Genomic DNA, 19,138 nt, shown 5'->3' with positions numbered 1-19,138 from the left:
TCAGTAGGGTGTTCAGTTCATCAAAGCAGGGTGTAAACCGGTAAGTAATCAACTTTGTTCAAAGCAAGGAAGGCTTTGTTTAGTTTCAAATTTTTTCTTCGAACTTCCAACTTTTCCATCACATCAAAACTTTTCTAATCACATAAACTTTCAACTTTTCTATTATATCGTTCTAATTTTAACCAAACTTCCAATTTTGACGTGAACTAAACACACCCGAAGTGAAAAAGCTAAAATCCTATTCAAATAGTCCCATGTCTGACGAAATTCAGACAAATTTATTTTTAAGACTACCTGAACCTTCATTCAGAAGGCTATAGAATTCTTCGCTTTGCTCATGAAATTCAGACTGTTTTTCAGGAGTATGTTTCAGAATTCAGACAGTCTCGATCATCTAGAAGGGATAAAAATAATCATTTGATATGGGATTCAGACGACCAAGGTTAGCTGACCTTAACACTGCATGGTTAGCTAGCGGTTAGCAGTTATCACAGCAAAAATCCCGGAGCATTGCCGCCGCGTCGCCGAGCAAAAAACCCTTCTTTCTTCCAGCTTGCTTGCTTGCTTGTTGCCAAGGCTCAAGCACTGAGACAAAGCGACACACGGTCCTGTTCGAAGGAGCTAGACATCATTAGACATATTATTAGCAGGATCATTAAAACAAATTATTCATTCTATACTTTTTAAAAAATATTTTTAAAAATTATCTTAACCATATTATTTAGATAAATTGTTTTAACTATTATTAAGTTTACTTTTAATATTTAAATTAAACCTATAATCAAGCAGATGATTTATACAACAATAATCCACTGGATAATTTAAAGCAAACATGACACTAGAAACAGCTAGCAAGTAACCAGTTTGGTGATGATAAAAAAAATACCGACTTTTCTATTTTTAACTAGTAATTTAAATTTTTAATTCCATAGCTATTGTATATTTAGAAAAATCTAATAAAAAATTAGACTATTTGAAAAGCTAAAAATTTGGAGAGAAACTGCAACGGCGAGAAGCTATGAAAATTTGGAGAGAAACTGCAATGGCGAGAAGCTATGGTAAACTAGCCTAAGATGCCTAGGTAAAGAATCAGGATCCTCTACCTTGAAAGTCCCTATGTCTTTTGAACTCATGTGACTTTAACACTGCACATGGATTTGGCAGAGGCACGATGACTTCGAAGGTAAAGGATCTGAGACTGTTTGGGGAGCTTTTGGTAGCTGCAGCTCCCCTCCAAACATTTCAAAATTTTATCCAGATCCTGTGAATTCGTAGTTGTAGAATTTAGAAAATAAACTAAAAGCGAGATTCTTAAAATTTTAATCTTTCTCACACAGGCCCTTTGACCCAACAGCCAACAGGTGGTGTAGTGACTAGTGAGGTGAGGGAGGAGGGGCGGTAAACGCGGGGTGGTGGTGGTAACCCGCCGCCGCAAGCATCCGTCCCCCGCCGCGCCGTCTATATAATCCTCCCACCCCACCACCACCACCCTACCTACCTACCGTCTCCTCCATTGGACTAGCTCCTCTCTCCCAATTCCACTCCTCGCTTCTCGCGCAATTCTTGCGGGTTTGTGTTTTTTTTTTCTTCTTCTTCTTTTGGTTTCTTGATCGATGGACAGCGACTACGTTGCCGGCCTTCTCATGAGCGCCGCCGCCGCGGGGCTCGACCTCGGTGTGCTCGACGGCGGCGGTGGCGCTTTCTTGGAGACGCTGTGCGGCGGGCCCGGCTTCGCGGAGCGGGCGGCGAGGTTGTGCGGCGGCGGCGGCGGCGGCGGAGCTGGGCTCTTCGGGCTGCCTGCGGCGGGGAACGCCGAGCGCGGCGGCTGCTCGAGGGAAGGCTCGTCGGTGTCCGACCCTGCGTGGGCGCACGCCACCGGCGGCGGCGGCGACAATGCCAGGAAGAGGAAAGCTCCGGCGAGCGCCGCCGCCGGGAAGGACAAGGACGCCGTCGTGGGCGGCGGCAGCAGCCCGTGCGAGGTGGGTCGAGCTCAGCTACAGCGAATTCCACCATGGAGTGACTGATCTTGATGCTGAACATGTCCCGCTCCATTTCTTCTTTGGGTTTGCAGGTTGGAGAGGCGAAGGCGCCGGACTCCAAGAAATGCAAAGCGGAGGTGAATCCCAAGGTGGAAGAAGCCGCCAGCGATGGCTCGGTGGGAGACAGAGTGCAGAAGCAAGGAAAGGGGAAGAACTCATCCAAGCCGGCCGCCGAGCCGCCCAAGGACTACGTCCATGTCCGGGCACGGCGAGGTCAGGCCACTGACAGCCACAGCCTTGCAGAGAGGGTAACAAAGCACACTGAAATCTGTACAAATTCATGTCAAATTTGGGGGTTGAGTGGAAATTCACACACTGTGCTTTGTGGTTTGATAGGTTAGAAGAGAGAAGATTAGCCAGCGGATGAAAGTGCTTCAGGACCTGGTGCCTGGATGCAACAAGGTATCATCAGATTCCTGAACGATAAACTGTCGCGCCGAAGTTTCAGTTGGTACCCTATGTGTTGGCTAATTTGAAGAGATTATCCTTGTTTTAGGTGGTTGGCAAGGCACTCATGCTTGATGAGATCATAAACTACGTGCAATCGTTGCAGCAGCAGGTCGAGGTTAGGACACAGCCAAAACATTTGGTTATGTTGCTTGGTCAGATTATGAAAACTCTGATAGTAACAATTTGGTACCATTTCAGTTCCTGTCCATGAAGCTCGCGACCGTGAATCCGCAGCTCGACTTTGGCAACCTATCTACACTCTTACAGAAAGATGTGAGCTTTGAGTTATCCCAATTCGCGTGCTTCGGGTCCATTAGCAATATGCTCCTAACACGCGATTTTTCTTTGTAAAATTCAGATGTTCCAATCTTGTGGCCCTTCGGTGAATTCCGTATTTCCTTTGGAAAGTGCCGGTACAGCTTTTCCATTTTGTGACCAAGCAGATTTTTTCCAGTCATTTGGTCTGGGAGCCATGGAGAACCAATGTAGCCTAGATCTGGCAAACACAGCTCTACCCCACACAGGGAGCACACAGTATGCTTTTCAGAAGCAGGTGATTGCTGCCTTAAAAAACTTGCAATCTACGGAACAGATGGTATTAACATGCATATATGATGATAACTCTGTTTGCCTTTGGTTTTCTTTTCAGCAAAGGGATCTCTGGGAGGATAATGCTTTCCAGTATAACGACGAACAAAGCCAGGAGGATGCGGTTTCTGCACCGAATTTCGATGGTTCGTGTAATTGATTATGTTCACTTGTATTGCATGCCTTGTTCAGTATGATAGACTGATAGCCTGTATGGATCAATTGACACAGGTCAGTTGCAAGCAGCAGATCACACAGAGATCGAGTTCTAGATGATCAGTGATAACAGCCAATGATTTTTGTACATAGAAAGCATGAAACCAGTTGCAAAGTGAAGCTTCTAAGCTAACTGTTCTTCGAAATTTAGGCCCGAGGGAACTGATTCATTTTTCATATGCTGGATGTACGGCTACTTGATTCTTCTCATATTTGTGAGACAAATATGATCTACAAAATAGTAGGTTATGTACTAGATATGGTGCAAATATTACAAGCACCATCTCTCTTCCAGTATGTACGAGCCGGCTGGTAATAGCCTGGTATTGCCATGATACAGTGTACTGTTGATTTTGTCTTGAAATGAAAAGGTATGTGCTATTTCAACATGTCAGCAGTGCTTCTGCTCCACTTTATTTTGTGCCCCCACAAAGACCCCGTTCTTTTCAGATTATTACCACGGATTATTTGCTCCATACTTCTAAAAACATTTAATATTTTAATGATCCTCATAATCAAGTAGATTATCCATAAGCTTTAATCCACCAATCATCTAAAAAGACGGCTTTTGTTCAACTTATATTGAAAGGTGAAAGATTAATGTGTTGCAGTTGAGTAGCCATGAATATTACTGGAGCAATTTTTCTCAATAAGATGATTACTTAAGCAGTTCCACTGATGTTAGACTGCAAAACTGCAAGTTATATATATAAAAAATCTCGATTGCAATCGGTGGAGAAAGTTTAATCTCACAATTAGATAACAGTAAGTTTAATCTCGAGTAAAGTGCATAGGTGGTCCTTAAAATTGTAGGGTTGTGTCATCTAGATCCCTAAACTCTCAAAATGCAGATTTGGGTCCCAGAACTTGTCTAAGTGTTATAGGTTCCAAATCGACATAGCCTCTCTACTATCCTACGTGGCGCTGATGTAGCATGCCACGTGGACGTGATGTGTCTTTTTCTTTCTTCTTTTCTTTTTCTTTTTTTGTTTTCTTCTCATTCTTCTTTTTTTCCCTTTCTTTTGCTCGGGTCACAGAGAAAGAAGAAGAAAGGAAAAAAAAGAGAAGAAAAAAGAAAAAGAAAAGGAAAACTTTTAAATGTCCACGTGGCATACCATATAAGCACCACGTAAGATTCTAATGGGGCTGTGGTGATTTGGGACCTAGATGGCATACTATAACAAGTTCTGGGATTTGGATATGCATTTTTGAGAGTTTAGGGACCTAGATGGCACATCCCTACAAGTTTAAGGACCGCTTGTTCACTTTACTCTTTAATCTCGCTAGTCACCATGGACAGCCAACACATTTCCTTTTCAGCCAGCTCACAACGCAATTTCATCCGCATAGCCAAAATGGTTCCAATCGATTCATCATCTTTCATGTCTTCATTTGCGGGCAAACAAAACGGCCGTCGTTTTCCCCCAAGTTTGGCAGGTTAGCCATCGCTTTTTTTCCTCGCTGCCTGCTGGATCTCATTTCGTGGTACTCAACTGTGCAGCTGCCGTCATCCATGCCGCAACTGAATCATCCCCCCACATTTCTGACAAAATTTCACTGCACATTTTTCTGATTACTCCAGCCATGCTGAACCAAAACGAAACTAGAAGATGTCAGTTCTTTGTCCATTCATTCAATCTTGGTAATTCTCCTTTTACTTGAGCAAGGGTTCATTCTTCTAAATTTCCCTGTTCTTGTAGTTTTGTAGTGTCAGCATTCAGGCTTTTGCTGTCTCCCTGTTCTTGTGCCTGATTTGTAGAGGTAACTCGGAAAGACTGATGAAGTTTTTACCGATTCTGTAGTTAGGTTTCCTGTCGCTGTCAGCTCCCGTTTCTTACTCCCCTGGAGAAAATCCATTCAATTTTGTACTACTATTGTAAAATTTTTGTCCTCTCTGAACAATGGACAGGCTGTTGAAAATTGATAGCTTAGATGGTATACAGCTCATGACAAGATCTTATGCAGTATCAGTACTGGAAATACATAATGGTAACACTGTTACTGTATCAAAGACTTGAAGATTGAGGTCGTCCTTTTCTTACAAGAATACCTTGATGTGATACTCAAAAGTGCCAGTTGTCCAGTTTCTGTAGAACAATAAAAATAATTTGTGATCTTCCTGAAAACCTGTGCTTGCATAAGCAAATAGCTCACTGAAAGTTGCTGTAATTTCAGACAGTTCTCACATTCAAAGCTCATAGCTTAGTACAGTTCCAAACAAAATTCCTGTCACCTTCCACTTGTTAATAATCACCTCTAATTTACCATGTTCACTCACACTAACTAGACCTGCCTACTTAAGCCAGGTCATTTTCCACTTGATATCTGTCTGCATCTACCACATTTGGTGATATTAGGCTTACTCTGATCAGAAAGCTATCAATTATCAAACAATTTGCATTCCAATCTGCAAGACTGTTTGGGATCATCACTGCACATACTGTTCATCAGGGAGCCAACTCATTAACTCAAACAACCGCAATTTGCTCACCATAACCAAAGCTGACCAAACCTGACAGGCCCATAATCCCCTTAATTAATTAGTGAAGCCATCGCACAATTTTCAGAACCTCATGATGCAAGAGAGGCAGGATGCAGTGAGCATCGCCATCGCCTGCCGAATTTGCCGATTCATGTGATTAGCCCTCCAAAAATACATGTATATCCATTGAGCTTTCAAAGTTTCATCCATCCTTGATCCTTCCATGTTGCTGTGGCTCATGAATAAACCCTAACCAAATTGGCAATCATGGCGAATGCGTGGTGAACCAAACGACCGGGTGTTTGGTCTTCTCTCGCTCCACATTAAACTCTTTTGTTAAAATAACGGATTAGATTAAACCCGGCCTCTACACCTTTGACATTAAACTCTTTTGCACCGATGAACAGTGGTCTTCTCCTCTTTTCCCCTAACATCTCCCTCAATTCGGCTGCGAATGAGTTGGACCGAAAAAGATGACCTCGATCAAATGTTGCGGCAGCTATCATATAATTGTTTTTAATACGAATGAAATAAAAAATTAAAATTATCCTGATCTCTATATCATGTGATGCACATAGCCATGCGGATATCGTATTATCGTATATATGAACCAGGAGTGTGTGTATATATTTATATATGAATATATATGATCCATAAATCAAACACATTGAGCAAAACTGTAGCAAACCGATTGGTGATGATGCGATCACTGTGCGCGAGATCTGAAGCCGATCGGATGGATGGCCTAGTCTCGATACAATGAAGCCTAGCTATCACATCATGCCATCGATCGATCCGTGCAGCCATCATAAAATTCATATAGATGTACGCATTCCCTGAAAAAAATATACAGTATATACTTAAAAAAAGATTAGAACATATGAAAATTATCGTTCAATTCTATCGAAACAATTCAATCAAGTTAAATAAAATTAAAAGTTCAGAAAAGAACACATCAGATTAAAGCGCGGTGGATAAGAGCAATGATTACGAGAAATGGAATGATCGTTTCAGACGGCGACGCGACGGCTGCCTCTCCCCCTCGCCGTCTCCATCGAGCCGATCTCGGCGATCGATCTCGTCTCCCCGACAGTAACTCGGATCATATCATCAGTTAATAAATTTCACCTTCCTCACAAGAAGGCTTTGGGTTAGGAAAAAAAAAAAGATTTGTAGGTAGAGAGGTCACTCCAAATTTTTTTTAAGAACAAATTATAAGCATGTTAAAAATTGAACACGAGAATTTGTATTAAAACCACATACCCATATTACTGCACTATCAAGTACTCCTACATCTCGACGGCGTACTTGTATTAAAACCACGTACCCGTATTACTGCACTATCGAGTACATCTCGACGGTGTTGGGTTAGGGTTTGCGAGAGAGATGTCGCGTGGGATTTGGGTTGGTCCACGAGATGCGCCACTCATGAGGGGGTCAGATTGAGCTCATGGGCGCCCATGTGTAGGGGGTCCTAAACTGTTACGTCAAGCCCAAAAAGCCCTAGTTTAGGCGCTTAATTAGCAACTAGGGCAGGGGAGGGTCGCCATGGATGGGTGAGTGCATGGCTGGCCGCGATGCAAGCAAACCGATGACGACGACGATGAGCTAGCGGTGACTGCTACTACCAATCTTATCCACGTGAAACTGTCGACTTGGGCGACGTGGTCAGCTTCTCCGTCGTCCTCCAAACCGGTGTGGCCTTTTTTTTCTTGATTGATCATGATAACTTGGTGGATCAATGAAGCTGCTAATCGCTTTAATTTTCTTTTTTCAATTACATGGAAGATGCCATATAAAGACCCACGAATACCTCATCCCTAACACACGATCAAAGAGAGAGACTAACAACAGATTCCTACCCTCAGTAAATCATAGTAAAAGCACGCTCACTCGTGTATCTCGAACTCACGGGACATCAGAATTTAAACATTAATAGTAACTCATTCACGACTCCATTACCATATATATACTACCGGTGTTTTTCAGTGATAGTAATAACTTGGATCGATGGAGGTAGAGGAATGTTGGAATGTTGCTTAATTTGCCTTGTGAAAGGGGTAGTACTCCTTCCGCCCTAAAATAAGTTCATTTTTCACCCATCACACACATACTAATACAATGCCAAAAAGGGTAGAATACCTCTATTTCATCAAATCACAATACAAGCATTACTCATCACTTTATCTCTCTCGATACAATCATTACCCACATTCACAAACTCTGATACAATGATTCCTTAAAAGTGAAGTTATTTTAGGATAAATTAGAGGAATAAAAAAATAAACTTATTATGAGACGTAGAAGTATTAATTTGCCTTGTTGGAGCAGATGTATAGTGAATTGCTTGGAAAGACGAAATATTGCATATATTTCACAAGAATTAAGCTAATTCAGGCCCCTTTGAATCAAAGGAAAAACCATAGGAATTCTAGAGGATTTTTTCCTATGGGAAATAATTGTTTCCTATCAATTCCTTTGAAATTCCAATGGAATGAAACTTACTAGAGCAAGTTTGGAGGAAAATAAGCATGAGGTCTCACCTCATGTTTTCCTCTTCATGTGTCTAAGGTTCCTATGTTTTTCCTGTGTGCTAATCAGACGACAGTGTGTTTCAAAATCCTATAGGAATCCAATAAGTGTGGCATTCAATTCCTACGTTATTCCTATTCCTCTGTTTTCTCAATCCTGCGATTAAGGGGGCCTTTGGTGTACAATCCTTGCATTCCTAGGGAACCATAATGAGTATGATAGTATCACGGCCATCAACTCATCTACACTTGGGAGCGTACACTTGTCGCTACGCTCCAAGCTCCTCCAGCATGGTCCCTGGGTAGACAGCACAATGCCAATGGGTGCAAGCATTGCCGTGGCTTTGCTTCGGTTGCTGTGACGGTTCATGAAAAACGACCTGGTGTTCTTGAGTTGAGCCGTGTACGTCAGCTGTTAATAACTCGGGTCCGAACCATGTACAGTTCCAAAGTTATGTACTGTATATGCAGTTGACATGACAATGATTTAGTCGTGCACTCATTTGATGCTATAATAATGGATTGATTTACTTGTATTCTCATAAAAGAGAGGACAATAATAACTAACAAGTGTTTCCAGGATCTAGAAAACTTGGAGCGCTCAAGAGAAACCACATAAGTTTATGATGATGAAAAGCTGAAAGTCTTTTTATCTCATTGTTGCTAAAACTAGACAGGTCACTCACAGCAAAATGATGTCCATACGGGCAAATCTAACAGCAACACAAAATGGATAATTTTAAGGTACCAAGGCACTGCCCTACGAACAATGCAGCCATAAGCACGAAAAACTGCAGAAAATTTCACTCGTCCTCCTGGCTGCGGAGCCTGGCAAGCTTGTTGGTGACCACGATGTCCAGCTGCGCAGCGCGCTCGACGATCTCCTTGCGCTTGCGGGTGGAGACGTTGTGAGCAATCTCAGCGCAGTATGTCCTGTTTGCAGCAAATAAGGCATTAGAAAAGGCTTAACCACAAGTATTGTATTTCCCAACATCCCTAAATATAGACGGCTAGTATTGGTTTAGACAGCAGAACAGGAACCGCTATCAATTGGCTCCCCCAACACACCGCTCGTCTAATGCTAGAAAAATATAATTTAAGCTATCTAAGATGTGAACACTTGTTACTGTGGTTGAGTAGATGATTGCTGCTGTGCTATTTTTGTTCGAGGCTCCACCCTAATAGGGCAGTACACACATAAATACTGTTGCAATCAAAGGTTCTATGATTACTCTCAATGTGTGGCACCCTCGAAGTTCTACAAATAAACAAGGTCAATTACCTGTTGTGCATCATAAGCAGCTCCAGCTCAGAGACATTGTGCACCACAAACTTCTTGAACTTGTTGGGAAGGTAGTGCCTTGTCTTCTTGTCAGAACCATATCCAATGTTGGGCATCAAGGTGCATCCTTTGAACTTTCTCCTGACACGAGAGTCAATACCCTTTGGCCTGCGCCAGCTTGTCTACAGAAACAGTGCAAATGAAAATGAGCCCTTGTGTCCACACAAACAAAAAATGACAATACATGGCGTGACTAGGATGCAGACTGAAAACGATATAAAAACTTCATCTTATGGGCTAACCAAAAGGTGATCCACACCTCAAGATGAACATTCCATATAAAACATAAGTGGATGTAAACATGAGCAGAGCACATTTCAGCATAGCACAATTTGATTTTACCTAGATGATTGATCTGGTACAGACTACAGACATTTTCAACCCCCAAAGTATGGTTCATTATACTCGGTTCCAAATCAGTATCAATATTCAATATAATTTGATCTACATTCAAAATTAAGAGGGCATTCTCCTATAAGGCTATAAGCCTATAACTATTGCCAATGACTAGGTTATAGTAACAGCAAGAGAGCATCTGCAGAGTTAAGCATTAATACAGTAAATTTTAGTTTACACAAATGCAAACCAGGTCGATTCTTCTCAATTTCAAGAGCAAGGCATGCTCAGTTCCAAAATCAGTATCACTTCATCACCACAATTTATACCCATTTCCAACCACTACATCACTAGTCTGCTCTTAACCGCGGGTGACAAACTGACAACTATAACTACTATAGCATGCATATCGTATTCCTAATTCCTAAATCACTAAATGATGAACTATAGGAGGATGATCATTAATCGTGTGCGCGCGCATTCCAGGCTGTGCAAGTAAAAGACACTAAACCTAACCGTAAGCTAATAACCGCCATTAGGACATTCTTGACTGAAAAAAACAAAAACTAGAGCCACATTCATCGCTAAGAAGTAGATCCCGATTCCAAAGTCTCTGCTGCTAACGAATCCTGGGCCACCGCGCGAGAAGAACGGCGAGAGAGAGAGAGAGAGAGAGAGAGACTACCTTGAGGCCAATGTAGCGGTCGCTGTGCGGCCTCTTGAACTGCTTCACCCGCTTCTTCACGATCTTCTTCGTCAGCAACGGCACCGCCATCTGCACGCGAAAAACAGACGCGTTAGGGATACGAGGGGGAGGAGAACGCGGCCACGAACCACGCCGGCGGCGAGACGGCGAGGCGGAACGCACGTTACCTTTGCAAACTCCTGCGGCGAAGCGAGGCGGCGGCGGCGGGAGGGGAGAAGGAGCGGCGGCTGGTGGGGGAGCGAGGGGTTCTTATCGCCTCTCGCGAGAACCCTAGTCGGTGGGCTGGCCCCGCCATGGGCCTCCACTGCCACCTCGCGCAGATGGGCCTCAGAAACTCACCCCAAGGAGTAAGTCTATTTTACCTCTTGCCCTTCGGTTGAGTCACCTCCTTCAACCGTAAAACCAAGTATTTGAAAACCGGTGTAAATCGACTCCTTGGATGGTTTCAAAAGCGGATTTGTATTACATGGCTAGAGATCTCTTTTGAAACCACCAAAGAGTTTGGGCTGGTTTGGTTTGAGGCCTAAATTAGGCTTACCAATATTTGGCAATTTCAATAATGTTTAGTATCTATTTGGTTTGAAGCTAAATTTTGGCATGCCAAAAAAATAGGTCATTTCAATAGTGAACTTAGACTATTTTGGCTTCAATCCAAACACAATTTTACCTTACCAAAATTAGTCATGCCAAAACTTGCCAAAATTTGGTACTGACAAAATTTGGTAAGGCCTATTTAGGCCACAAACCAAACCAACCCTTTATTTGTATTGGTTTTCAAAGATGGGGAGGCGATTTTCCAGGGGCAAGATAGGAGGGACGTAAAATGAACTTATTGCACTCATCAAACATCGTGGCCCGCTGGATGGTTTAGTAGATGGGCTTGTTGGCCCGCGTGATGGTCAGAACATGGGCTTGTGGGCCGTCGCGGTCAGTTCGCCGCATCGATCCGGCTGCGCCGGTGAGCGGCGGGCGGCGGCGGGTTCGTCGTCTCGAACTCAGGCGGGCGTGCATCGCGACGGCGATCTTGTCGACGCTGCGGCGGATGGACGGTACGCGGATCTATCACAACATCGACGCTCACGAGGTCTAGGAGCGCGTGCCGGCACGAATCTCAACACGCACTTTTGGGGACAAATAAAATAAGGGGAATGCTAGGGGATGGGATACCGTTTCCCAACGGGATGCTCCTCCTCCACAAACGCGATTCTCACCCATGCGACGTGGCCGAAGCCATCAACGCGCGCCCGTCCCCCACCACAGCCGCGCCCGTCCCCCGCCGCCGCCATCCCCATCCCCCACCGCCGCCACCGCGCCCGCACCCACCGCCGCCGTCGCCGTCCCTCGCCACTGCCGCCACGCCCGTCCCCTGCCGCCGCCGTCGCCGTCCTCATCTACAGGGGACGGCTGCAGGTGGCCGGCCGCGCATCGGGATGCTCCTCCCCCAACGGGATGCACAGTTATATCTACTAGGAATCACCCGATACCTCGTAAGTATCATCTGATACCTCATAAGTATCGCGCGATACATAGTAGAAATCGTCTAATACCTGACATGATATCTCGCGAGTATCACGCGATACGTGGTAGAAATCGTTTGATACCTTACAGGTATCACATGATACCTCGCGAGTATCACGCAATATGTGGTAGAAATCGTATGATACCTGATAAGTATCACATGATACTTTGCAAGTATCACCTGAAACGTGTGTAGAATCGTCTGATACCTGATAGGTATCACACCTGATACCTACTCGGGATCATCCCGTTCGAAAACGGGATTATGTTATATAGCAGCCCCTAATAATAATTAATTAACCTCGCCGTTAAACCTAGAGATTAACTAAGCATAGGGAGAGACGAATACGAGCTGCAACATACAGTATGCTAAAGTGAGAGGTCATTAAACTGAACCTGCAACAGAGGACCGATCTGACAATGGGATCATCACGTGGTTTGCTTCCTTGTTTAACGTAAGGTTAACAGTTAACGGTATCGATCTCCTGACCTGGAATCTACCAAAAGGGATTAACTATTCTCAGATTGGATCGATCAATCAAATGATTCAGATTTCAGAATATTCACGCAAAATTTTACTTACGCAAGTCAAACTCATCCATGTGTAATTAACACTACACAAACACATAAGCACACACACTCACAGTCCCAGATTGGATCAAACTAAATTGCTTAACACAATAGTTACGATGCTGCGTAACTTGATGATCAAACAACATAACGATCTTTTCTTATTTCAAACCAAAATTACAAAAAAAAAATCAAAAGAAAAAAAAGAGAAGAAAAACAATTAATCACCAAGAACTAATGCTTCCTACGGGCTACGTCGTCTAGCTTCGTAAGATCATACGAACGCCAAGAAACCCGCCAATGCCAGGGCGGCGGCGAGCGCCGCCGGAGCCGGCGCGTGCGTGTTCGCCGCCGCGTTCTTGCCGGACGGCGAGGGGGACGCCGCCGTCACCGCGTTCTCGGCCTCGGCGGACGACGGGCCTCCGGCCGCCGGCGCCGGCGCGGGCTCCTGCGCGACGGCGGCGCCATGGCCGGCGAGCGAGAGCCTGCCCTTGGCGTCCAGGTTCTCCTGCGCGAACGCGTGCTTCATCGGCACGCCGCCGGTGACCGTGGAGCCGACCTGCCAGATGTGGTTCACCGTCTCCATCCCGCGCGGCAGCTGCAGCTTGCCGTAGAGCCGCAGCTTGCCGGTGGCGGCGCTCTCGTCGGCGGCGAGGTCGGTGGCGTTGAACGCGATGGGCGTCGACGCGGCGGGGAACGGCTTGTACCCGGTGACGTTGTACGTGTTCACGACGTAGGCGGCGGCGCCGGCGCCGCCCTTGAAGGCGACGAGCGCCTGCGCGCCCTTCATGCCGTCGCCGGTGGGGTTGATCGCCCACGACACCCACCCGCCGCCGCCGCTCGCCGGCGGCTTGGCCACGAACGCCAGCGACAGCGTCGACGCCTTGCCGTCGTAGGTCCAGTGCAGCGTCGCGCCGAGCGCCGGCAGGTCGGCGCACGTCGCGTAGCTCCTCCCCGCCGGGAACTTCTCGCCCTCGCAGACGCTCGCCGCCGCCGCCGCCGGCGAGGCCACCAGCAGCGCGACGGCCAGGAGAACGGCACGCAGGTGCGTCGCCGACGATGCCATTTTTGGCCGGCGTGAGATCTCCGGCAAGTTTGGCTTCTTTCGAAGAAGCTGGAGCACTGTGATGAGAAGAAATGGCGGATGCATGGGCGGTTTATATAGCGGGAAGATCGAGTTGGGTGCAATGAATTTGGCCGCTTTTTAAAATTTGTTTATGGCATTTTGGAGTTGACTTGGTGATATAAACGGTCAGAAACGAAACCGAATTTAAGTAAATTCAACGCATCTGCAGAATGATGCAGCCGTGTAATGGAAAGGAGAAATTTCGAGCCATTTCTTAATTCGTGTACTCTCACATTTTAGAATGTAAAGAAATTGTTGAAGTGAAGGCACGTCGTAGTGCAAATTAAACGGCAGCCGGCAGGTGACCTGAGCATGTTCAGAGATTAATTTACGCATATGTGGTTGATAAATATGATGACTTTGCAGGGTCAACTTGTTAATTGGAGCATCAACAAGTATAATCATCCCTTCTAGTAATAAGGATATGTTTGACATTGGTTACAGTTAATAATCCTGAGCCCTGAACTCAAATATTATATGGTCAAGTAAATCATCTAGTATATATGTTGCACAAACATTATCTCTGAACTCAATTATATGGCCAAGTAAATCATCAGAAATCTCAATTTTGAAACGAGATGTGAAGCTCAATATAGACTATCTGTCCTAAATTTACTACAAATCCAAAATTACCTGAGGTCTGGCCTTGTTTCTTCTTAAAATGAAATAGGACGGCACCGACCGATTCAGCTAAAAAACAAGTTTAGAATTACCTCTCTTCGATCATATTACCATACTGATTATTGTTTCTATCCTGAAACTGGATTATTAAGACTTCTGCAGCGAAAAACAGATAAAAATTCGCAGCAGATTAATCCGTGAAAGCCGTCATAGCTAGTACAGGTTTTTGTGTCCACATGACATGAACGTGAAGCCCAATCATCCGGCAAGAATGAAATGTATTAGTCTCCCATAGAACACACATGCATCATGCATGATTAGTCGCCAGTTGCTACTCATCCTCCTCTTAGCTTGGGAGAGATCGATCGCCTCGGACTTTGCTAAGTTGACCCTAAAACCACGGCGATCAAAAGCATTTTGCCATTTGATTAACCGGGCACCAATAAGATTAGGAGCTTAATTAAGCAGTTAACCTGCGTTCATGGAATAGTTTGCGTCGTCATGACAGGTTGATGACGCAACTCGTCAGTTATGTCAGGTAAATGTTTTGCAACAAACACGAGCCATGAGAATAGCCCATGGGCTGTCTCGGTTTCTGCATGGGCCTGAACTGAAGTCTGAAGATGCATGCACAGCCCATTACCTATCTTTCAGTCTGTTTGAGAGAGCTCCACTAAGCAATTGCAGTTGCATAGTCCAGAAAATAATTTTGAAGCCATAAGTTAGTTATCTCAGCTTCTACGGATTCTCACGTGTTAAAATTTCACCTACTGATTCTTGGAATATAAAGCTCACCTAACCTAAACATATCCTATGATGATCTCTGAAGACTGAAGCTCTCAAGAACAACAGAGGCTGTGTTTAGTTCACACAAAAATTGGAAGTTTGGTTAAAATTGAAACGATGTGACGGAAAAGTTGGAAGTTTGTATGTGTAGGAAAGTTTTGATGTGATGGAAAAGTTGGAAGTTTGGAGAATTATTTTGGAACTAAACACGGCCAGAATAAACTGATCTCTGCACTTGTTGTGCGCATGATCATCTGCTCGTACTTTATCGGTTCAGAATCATCAGCAGTACTAGTACAGAGCATTGACGTTACATGGCACCATCAAGAACTGCAAAAGAACACGACAGTCCAGCAGAAATGGATCAGATACAGAACCGAGTTCCTTCAGAGAGATGAGAGATCTGCTGCTATCATGCTGCATTGTAATTTGTATAGCGATGACATCATGGCGGTCATTCATTCCTTTGACCGGCTACGAAGTAATAACTTCCCGATCCTCAATTCAGCAAACGTGGTGCTCATCTCGAAAAAGGAGGGAGCAGAATGCGTAGGAGACTACAGGCCTATCAGTCTCATACATGGAGTTGGGAAGCTAATTTCAAAGGTACTTGCACTGCGCCTACAGCCTCACATGGGGATCCTGATTAGTCACGCCCAGAGTGCTTTCATAAAGAAAAGATGCATACATGACAACTTTATGTATGTGAGGAATCTGACAAGAAAATTCCACCAAACAAGAACACCGACTCTTTTGTTGAAGCTCGACATAACCAAAGCTTTTGATTCGGTTAGATGGGATTACTTAATCGACCTCCTCCAGAGAAAAGGCTTTACATCTCGGTGGACTAACTAGGTCTCAAACATCCTAGCCTCGTCGACAACAAGGGTCCTCCTCAATGGATGCCCAAGATCGCCTATAAAGCATGGAAGAGGCCTCCGGTAGGGTGACCCCCTCTCGCCGCTGCTATTTATTTTAGCCATCAACCCACTCCACCACCTTCTAGAGAAAGCAACAGAATTAGGACACATGTCCCCTCTTCGCGGAAGAGCTCCCAGATTCCGAACCTCCCTCTATGCAGATGATGCGGCCATATTCGTGAACCCAAGTGTCCAAGACATGACAAATCTCACTGGCTTTCTAAGCGATTTTGGGCAAGTGACGGGCCTCCGAACAAACCTCAACAAAAGCCAAATTGTCCCTATCTGGTGTGATAGCATTGATCTCTCCAGCATCATTGGGATCTTCCCAGCAGGCCTAACAAACTTCCCAATGAAATACCTTAGCCTACCTCTCGTGGTTGGAAGGCTCAAGAAGGTCCACATTCAGCCCTTAATGGACAAGTGCCGAGCGCGTCTCGCTCCTTGGCAAGGCAAAATGATGTCGGCTGCCGCTAGAATCTGCCTAATGAAATCAGTCCTCACGGCGCAGCCCATCTACCACCTAACATCACTAAAGCTACCAGACGGAACCCTAGAGGAGTTGGACAAAATAAGAAGGAAATTCCTTTGGGCGAGGGGCGAAAACATCTCGGGGGGAAAATGTAAAGTCAACTGGAAAAGGGTCTGCAGGCCAAAAGATTTGGGTGGCCTAGGTGTTATGAACCTGCAATATTTCGCATCAGCTCTAAGGCTCAGATGGCTTTGGAACGAATGGGTGGCGCCGGATAAGCCTTGGGTGGGATCTGTGCTACCATGCAATCAGCTAGACAAGGACCTCTTCGCGGCCGCAACAACAATAACGGTGGAGATGGCAAAATTGCACGCTTTTGGAGCTCAAAATGGCTAGACAATCAAAAACCGCAATTGATTGCCCTAGATATTTTCGTGGCCTCTAGAAGAAAGAATAGAACTGTGCATGATGCCTTAGCAGAAAACAAGTCGATACGAGATATTGATGTCTCTCGCATCTTCGAGGCGAATCACCTCCAACAGTATGTCCGCCTCTGGAGAATGATCAGAGATATGAGGCATCTAAGCGAAAACCACGACAGCATCCGATGGAACCTCACAGCAAATGGGTAGTACTCGGCAAAATCGACCTATCGACTATAATTCCTTGGGGCTGCCAAATCTACCTTCTATCAGTCAATCTGGAAGGCATGGGCGCCGCCGAAGTGTAAGTTCTTCTCTTGGCTGGTCACGTAAAATAGAGTATGGACGGCAGACAGGCTGGAAAAAAGAGGATGGCAAAACCAAAAGATTTGCCCACTTTGTTATAATGTTGATGAATCGGCCCTGTATCTCCTGGCCAAATGCAGACTCACAAAGAGGATATGGGCAGAAATGCAGAGATGGACCGAGACTGACCTTCAAATGGACAACTGGGAAAGCTGTCACTCAGTCGAGCAATGGTGGACACTCGTAACGGAATCTCCAAACACCCCACGCAAGCCTCTCAGGACCCTGGTGATTTTAATCTCGTGGGAAATCTGGTGCGAAAGAAACGCAAGAATCTTCCGCAGCAATGCATCTACGCCATCCTCAATTCTAGCAAAGATCAAGGAGGAAGGGAGAGCATGGGTCAAAGCAGGGGTTTCAATCCTGCAGGAGTTCGGAATTTTGGGAAATATCACTTAATCCCTGCTTTTTGCCTCTCCTCTTGCGGGTTATTTGTTTCGTTTTTTTTTTCATCTAACCCTGTATATATCTCGCTATATTTTTTTCCTACTCTATTAATATATTCAAGGCAAAGCTTTTGCCTTCCTTAAAAAAAATGAGAGCACTCAAGTGTTCATCACATACTCGGCTCCTCTGCAACAGTGCAACTCGTTTGGGATCATTTGAGACGGATTACTCACCGGATTGTCAAAACGAATCATTTGCTCCACGTCTCGAAGAGTTTAAAGCACTTATTTTAAGTTAATTTATTAAGTTTATTTATCAAAATATTTAATTTATATTCTTGTAATCATGTAAATAATCTGCAGTAACAATCGGTCCAATACTCTATTTCAAACGCTTTTGCTTAATGAATGAGCTGGTGCAAAGCACTCAAGCAGATGGAGAAGGAAAAGCAGGACGTTGATGGTGTGTCTGGTGGTTAGGCTTCAGGTTGGTAGAAGCTTTTCCATATCCCGTCCGTTGTGCACAGTTGTACTACGGCTGTGTTCGGATGGCTGTCTGGCGCGGCGCACGTAAAACCAAACGACTTATTAGTGCATAATTAATTAAATATTGATTATTTTAAAAAAAATAAAAAAAAGTAACCTCTCGGAACTATTGCGGTCGGCCGAATTTCTCCCTGAACCCGAAAACCAGACATCACTCATCCCGAACTTTTAATACCGGATAAATTACCCCCCTCAATACTGTTTTGAGCTGTTTTGACTGAGAAAATTGACATGTAGCCATTGTCAGGATAGGGTTTCGCCACAATGCCACTTTGAAATGTGGCTTCGTTATAATGCCATCTTCAAACAAGGCCGTATTGCTACACTGCCATTTTGATCAATTTAGGTGATTTGCAAATGTGTTCCACCATGATCTGACAATTTTGCCCCTATGACCATTTCATTGACTTGCTTGGGAGAGATGGATCCCCATCCAATCATCATCTTCCTCCCGACAAGCCGACACCGCTGCCTCCAAACCAGCTGCAGCCACTGCCATAGATCCAGCCGCCGTGGGCTACCCACCACAGAACACGCATGGCGCTCGTGGGTGGGAAGCACACCGCCGTCCGTTAACCCCGCCGTCGTCTCCTCCGATTATTCTCCCATCTCTTCTCTCCTCATTCTCTCTCTTGATCATCTTCTCTGTTCATCTCTGCTCTGAGTCCTCTTGATCCTCTTCTGGGTGATCTTTTTGTATCCGGATCAATGGCAA

At 44.9% G+C, this 19,138-nt stretch overlaps 3 protein-coding genes across 3 annotated transcripts; 1 reads left to right on the top strand and 2 right to left on the bottom strand.

The window, feature by feature from the left end:
- Positions 1-1,454: 1,454 nt before the first annotated feature.
- On the top strand, positions 1,455-3,682 carry LOC127783881 (transcription factor BHLH089-like). The gene is made up of 8 exons (XM_052311026.1): positions 1,455-1,979; positions 2,072-2,287; positions 2,376-2,441; positions 2,536-2,604; positions 2,688-2,762; positions 2,848-3,042; positions 3,139-3,223; positions 3,309-3,682. The coding sequence occupies exons 1-8, from the start codon at positions 1,614-1,616 to the stop codon at positions 3,347-3,349; spliced, it is 1,113 nt and encodes a 370-aa protein (XP_052166986.1). The 5' UTR covers positions 1,455-1,613; the 3' UTR covers positions 3,350-3,682.
- A 5,216-nt stretch (positions 3,683-8,898) lies between these two features.
- On the bottom strand, positions 8,899-10,935 carry LOC127783539 (60S ribosomal protein L32-1-like). Its single transcript, XM_052310729.1, has 4 exons — positions 10,858-10,935; positions 10,670-10,759; positions 9,589-9,770; positions 8,899-9,239 (listed from the first exon to the last, which is right to left on the bottom strand). Exons 2-4 carry the CDS (start codon positions 10,757-10,759, stop codon positions 9,110-9,112), a joined length of 402 nt encoding a protein of 133 aa, XP_052166689.1. The 5' UTR covers positions 10,858-10,935; the 3' UTR covers positions 8,899-9,109.
- Positions 10,936-12,786: 1,851 nt separating this feature from the next.
- LOC127783537 (auxin-induced in root cultures protein 12-like) lies at positions 12,787-13,889 on the bottom strand. The gene has a single exon (XM_052310728.1). It carries the CDS (start codon positions 13,842-13,844, stop codon positions 13,053-13,055), a length of 792 nt encoding a protein of 263 aa, XP_052166688.1. The 5' UTR covers positions 13,845-13,889; the 3' UTR covers positions 12,787-13,052.
- Positions 13,890-19,138: the final 5,249 nt, after the last annotated feature.

The sequence above is a fragment of the Oryza glaberrima genome, chromosome 9 (assembly GCF_000147395.1).
Source record: "Oryza glaberrima chromosome 9, OglaRS2, whole genome shotgun sequence".
Taxonomy (NCBI): Eukaryota; Viridiplantae; Streptophyta; class Magnoliopsida; order Poales; family Poaceae; genus Oryza; species Oryza glaberrima.
The sequence above is the reverse complement of the archived record's forward strand: the minus strand, read 5'-3'. Positions and strand labels throughout refer to the sequence as shown.